Raw genomic sequence first — 6,000 nt, 5'->3', positions numbered from 1 at the left:
ATTGAATACAAATTAATTAAATAAATAAAAAAAATACAAATTTGTCTGAGTGATTAGTAACTCATTTTTCTGCATTTTTCAACTTTTCTCCTCATTTAATCATTTATGGATTATTATATTTTTTACATTTCGGCACCTTTAACTCTCCGTACCCCAGAGGATGAGCAGTTACAATGATCTCCTTTAGCGACAACATCAAACAATAACAGCCCCATCATACATGAGATCTCTCTGACCATCATTTAGAGACGTCACAAGTCAAACACTGCTGCTAATTAAGGTCAATGGATTGGATTGGGAGAGAGGGAGGGAGGGGAGGGGAGGTACGGGGGGGGGGGGGGGGAGAGGAGAGGGGAGGGAGGGAGACCCTGGCGGACAGCAGCAGCAGCAGCAGCAGCAGAGAGGGAGGTTGGACCGGGAACAATAGAGAGAAACGAAGCCAGCCCCTGAAACACCAAACAAACCGAGAGGGCGACAGAGAAAGAAAGAAAGGTGGGGATGGAGGGAGAGAAGAGGGGGGACGGAGAGAACATGTGAGGACTAAACACACACACACGGAGGATTTCCGGAGCCGAGGGCTTTTTGTTTTCATGCCTCTCTTCTCTTTGTCGGCTGGATTGTATTGAGCCGGATTCCCGACATGAACCCCGCAGAAGCGGCCGAGGAGGCGCCCATCAGCGACCCCGACACCGACGCCTTCTACAAGCCAGGTAAGGGGAGGGGGGAGGCGGACGCTGTCTGCGCCCGCACCCGCACGACGCGCCGCGGAAGAACCGTGAGAAAGTGCGGTGAATGCCACCGTGCAGCCGCCGTCTGTACGGCCGCAGGGAGACAAGTGAGCACCGGCACCAGTGTGCAGAGAAGCACCGGAGCCCTGGTGTGTGTTTGCGTCTCTCACACACACACACACACACACACACACACACACACACACAGGCGTACACACACACACACAGAGGGGCAGGGAAGCGTTCAAATACAGCGTAAAAATCCTGATCATTGCTCTTCTGCACGTCGCTGTGTGATGTTTTTTACATGCACCTTCAGTGTGTGTGTGTACATATGTGGGCGCGTGCATGTGTGTGCGCGCGTGCATGTGTGTGAGCTCATGTGTCTGGTGCTGATGGGCTCCACAAAAGAAAGAGGGAATCATGGAGGGATGACATCAGAGCAGCTCCTGGAAATGTGCTCGATATGCGACTGAATGTCGGTGTGTGAAGAGCTTTAATAAGCTGTGTGTGTGTGTGTGTGTGTGTGTGTGTGTGTGTGTGTGTGTGTGTGTGTGTGTGTGTGTGTGTGTGATTCATTTAGATAAAAAGCATCACATGACAGTTCATTCTGACCATCAGAAGGTGAGAGACAGTGTTTATATGATTGTGTGCAGGATATAGTGATGAGATTGTGTGTGTGTGTGTTGTCTACAGTGTGTGTCTGTGTGTGTGTGTTTGTTGTCTACAGTGTATGTGTCTGTGTGTGTGTGTGTTGTCTACAGTGTGTGTGTGTGTGTGTGTGTGTGTGTGTGTGTCAGTACCAGATCATAATGGCTAGACACACAGCTGCAGCTGGCATCATTGATTAATCTCCTGGTCATTCCCGTCCTTTTTAAACGGCTTTATCCCGTCTATCCAACGATCCACGGGTCTGTGTCTCCTGCAGTGACGTGAAACACGAGAGACAAACGCCGAAACCACGTCGTGTTTTGGTGAAAATTCATCAGCAGCTGCTCTAATGAAGCGATTAGAATCGTTTATCGATCAAAAACACCCAAATATCCTCTGGTTCCAGCTGCTTTTGTTCTCATATCTGATCATAAATGGAAGATATTGTGATCGTGGACGAAACCTCTGTGAGTTTGTGTGTTGGTTCCTAAACAGTGGTGTAGGTACATGGAGTATCACCGTTTACAGTTCACCCTCCGGCTCCTGTCAGGCGGAGAGTAAACCCACTTCCTCCTCAGTAGCCTTCCCATCTACGCACTCCTCAGCTCCCACTAACACGGTTTTTAACTTTTTCAAACACCAAATCTGTGCCGTCCTCAGGTTCTGAGAAGTGCACCACCGGACTCTATTGTTAAAAAGAGTCGTTTTACCTCACAGAGCACGGGAGTCACTGCTGTACCGGTGCAACCATCAGTTAGATTGTTATTTTTGTTATTTTCTAACCCTTTGAAACACCAAAGTCACACAATGACACAAACAAACTAAGGGCGCACTCACACTGTCCATCCGTACCATGCCCAAACAGGTTCCACGTCTAAAGTCTAGTTCGTTTGACCAGTGTGAGTGCAACCGTACCGCGCCAAGGAGCGGCACGCTTGCTGTTCACGGCCCGTTTGGGAGAGGTGGGCTTTTGTAAAGCACGTTTGCACATGTACGAGCACGAGGCCTACGGCGGTTCTGAGGTCATTTCCTGTGCGCCTGTTGGGACATAGAAAAAAGAAGGAGGGACCATGCACGGACATTTAAAACAATGGCGGTGAAAGGTTCACGTTGGTGTGATGCCGAGGTGGAGTGTTTACTGCAGATTTGGTCGATGAAAAGATTCAAAAACAGTCGACAAGACGCACAAAAACTCTGAGGTCTATGGAAAGATTTGTAAACAAAGCCACGCATCGCCATGACGTCATCAATGTGTGTGACGTGTTACGGCGTGATGACGTATAGGCAGCAAGAAGCATTCTCCGTGGCCCAGGTAGTGTGAGTACAAACGGGCCTGGAGGGGGGGACAAGTACCCTAAAGCACGGGGCACGGGACGGACGCACAGTGTGAGTGCGCCCTAACTGATCGAGGCAGAGGCCGACCAGCGACGCCTGTGAAAAATGACTGTTTTTGTCAGTGGGGTCTGGTGGCTTTGAGGAGAGCAAAGCTAACGGCTTCAGTTCCTCTCCATGCAAAATCATCTTGTGGTCAATTTTGAGATTTTAGGCTGTTTGCTTGCTTATTATATGCAAATGAGGCTGATTATCGAATGCTAACTTTAGGGGGATTTAAGAGAAATCTACAGACACAATCAGACAAAGTGAAGTTGAATAAACACCTGAATGTGTGTTTTGGTTCCACTAGTTTGAAAGGATTTCTATTTTGATGATATCGCAGCGCTGATTACTGAATATTGATCCAGATGGATGCATCGTTTACGTTTTACTAATCTCACATTGGACATAAACACAGTGATATAAGGTTGTGTCAGCGTAAGTGTGTGTGTTTTTGTGTGTGTGACAGAGAGAGTGAAACATGAGAAAATACTAATAACATTTTTTACACACACACACACACACACACACACACACACACACACACACACACGCACACACTCACTCTGAGACACTGTGTGTACTGTATAGAGCGACAGGGCTGCACGTGTGATCTCCTCTCCTCTTCGTTTCCCCATAATATTAGACGACTGTCAGTTGGAACGTTTCCAGCAGATGGACGTGGAAATCTACATCAGGACAAACAATGAGACACTGCTGAAACAAAAAGGTCAACAGCTGGAGGAGGGAAGTCAAGTGGGGGAGTCCCAGAGAGCTTTGATGGAAGAAACAACCAGTTATCAGGTGGCTTAAACCTGGTGTAGGCAGTTTATTTTTGTCCAAATGAAAATCCTTGAGAGCTTTAGGAAAACTAGCCCGTGACGGGAGACGGGAGACACGATCCTTCTGGCGTTTAAAAAAAACAAACAAACATGCACGCAGGCGGAAATTCACCGCGGTGTTCTGAGCAGAGGACGTCCGTGAGCTGCTGAGCTCCTTTCATACAGCGCTGAAACACGGCACCACCTTACCGTCCATCTCAGCCGGGAATGGAGAAATGTCCGGCTGAGTTGCGTTATCATGGAACAGTGTGATGTGTGTAGAGGTTCGGCTTGTAAAACGACTTTATTTTGGTCATGGAGTCTGGTGGAGCACTTCTTTTATACTTGATGCCCTCACAGATTTGGGTTTTAAAGGGAAATTGCAGCATAAAATCATCCCGTGGTCTTTTTCGGCACTTACATACATCACATAAGCCATCGAGACAGTTTTTTTCATGTATAAACTATTAACGTAGAAATCATGGAGAGTCGCTAACAGCCGAATGTGGCTAACAATGATTAGCTCGGGGCAGTACTGTGAAGGCATTCAAACGTCTTTTTTAACCACTAATACTGCTGAAAATCAGGGACTAATAAAGTTATCCATCCATCTATCTATGTATCTATCTATCTATCTATCTATCTATCTATCATCTATGTATCCATCCATCCATCCATCCCTCCATCCATCCATCCATCCATCCAAAATAACAGCAAACCTCCGCAGCAGCATGAGAAGAGTCTCTACACAGAAAACAAAGCACCAACAGCGTAGTTAGAGAACCCAGAGTTTATTAAGAGTGTTTTAAAGACTTACCTACTGGCCCCTGTACCAGCTCCTCTCATAGTAAAGTCCATTACAGTGGATTACCAAAGTCAATCCCAAAGGAAGGAGCCCATTGATGCTTTGTTTTGTGTGTAGGGACTCTTCTCATGCTGCTGCAGAGGTTTGCTGTTATTTTCAGCAGAATTAGTGGTTAAAAAAGACCTTTGAATGCCTTCATCGTGCTGCCCCGAGCTAATCACTGTTAGCCACGTCCGGCTGTTAGCGACTCTCCTGTATTTCTCCGTTAATGCTTCATACAAAAAAAGTCTCGAAGGCTTATTTGATGTGCGAAAGTGTCAAAAAAGACCATTGGATGATTTCACACCTGAATTCCCCTTTAACAGTCTAGTTTTTAGATCTGTATGTATGTATGAATTTAGAAAATGGCCGTAGTTCCCCTTTAAGGCAGTTCTGAGGGCAGAAGGGGTCTTACCCAGTACGAGCGAGCTGTACCTAATATAGAGAGCAGTGAGTGTATATTGTAGGGTTAGGGTTTTAAATACCATATTTTCTGCACTATAAGTTGCACCTAAAAACCTTCACATGTCTCCAAAGCCGACAGTGCTCCTTATAATCCGGTGCTCCTTATATATGGACCAATATTGAGCCACAACAGGTCTCCAACTACGGTGAGCAGCCGCCGACTCTATTTTCCCCCGTAGAAGAAGTAATGCACGGTGCATGTTGAGATATACGACTGCGTGAAGCGTGCCGTTTCATTTCCATGTGTGTGTTTGTGTAAAGAGCCCAAAATGGCTCCTGTTAAGAGACACGCTTACGACGCAGAGTTTACACTCAAGGCCATTAGTCACGCAGTAGAACACGGGAATAGAGCAGCAGCCAGAGAGTTGAACATGAACCAATCAATGGTGCCGAAGTGGAGGAAGCAACAAGACGACCTCCCCTGACTGTGTTGTTGACGTTCCCTTTAGCGCAGCTCCATCTAATGGATGCAGAACGTAACCCCAGCCTCGACTGTAGCGTCTGTTCTATGCGCCTTATAATGTGGAGCGCCTTATATAAGAAACAAGTTTCAAAATAAGACGTTCATAGAAGGTGCGCCTTATAATGTGGTGCGCCTTATATAAGAAGAAAAGCAGCAAATCCTCAGTTTTATAAGCAAATTTTTGAATTATTTCTTCGTTTATCATCAAAATAGTTGCATATTGAATTGTTTCCGCATGGGTTTTATTGCTAAAAGTGAATCTTCAAGTGCAGATTCTTGTTAGGAAAAACGACTCCAGCTTCATTTATAATCAGCGTGTGTATGAAATTGATTTACACGACTATTTAAGAGCTCTCATAATCACATTATCTTTTCCATAATGTCCATATTTCCTCGTTGCCGCAGTGCTGCAAAGAGGCTCCATAAAAACGTCTCATCTCGTATCTGAGGGCAGGACGCGTCCACACCTGGCGTGCAGCGAGACTAAAGATCTCGAACAGCGCGCTCCCTTCTCCCTCTCCCTCACCCTCTCCCTCTCCCTCTCCCTCTCCCTCTCCCTCTCTCCCTCTCCCTCTCCCTCTCCCTCTCCCTCTCCCTCTCCCTCACCCTCTCCCTCTCCCTCCCTCTCTCTCTCTCTCTCTCTCTCCCTCTCTC

At 46.7% G+C, this 6,000-nt stretch overlaps 1 protein-coding gene across 5 annotated transcripts in view; it reads left to right on the top strand.

The window, feature by feature from the left end:
• Window positions 1-640: 640 nt before the first annotated feature.
• The window catches only part of kalrna (kalirin RhoGEF kinase a), a gene marked incomplete at both ends in the record, with an annotated part of 177,190 nt that continues 171,830 nt past the window's right edge, over window positions 641-6,000 (top strand). For all 5 annotated transcript variants that reach the window (XM_083921415.1, XM_083921416.1, XM_083921414.1 and 2 more), the window contains one exon: window positions 641-710. In XM_083921415.1, coding sequence (XP_083777541.1) covers window positions 641-710 — 70 coding nt within the window. The remainder of the gene's footprint in view (window positions 711-6,000) is intronic.

This window comes from Echiichthys vipera, assembly GCF_963691815.1.
Source record: "Echiichthys vipera genome assembly, chromosome: 10".
NCBI classification, from domain to species: Eukaryota; Metazoa; Chordata; class Actinopteri; order Perciformes; family Trachinidae; genus Echiichthys; species Echiichthys vipera.
The sequence above is the reverse complement of the archived record's forward strand: the minus strand, read 5'-3'. Positions and strand labels throughout refer to the sequence as shown.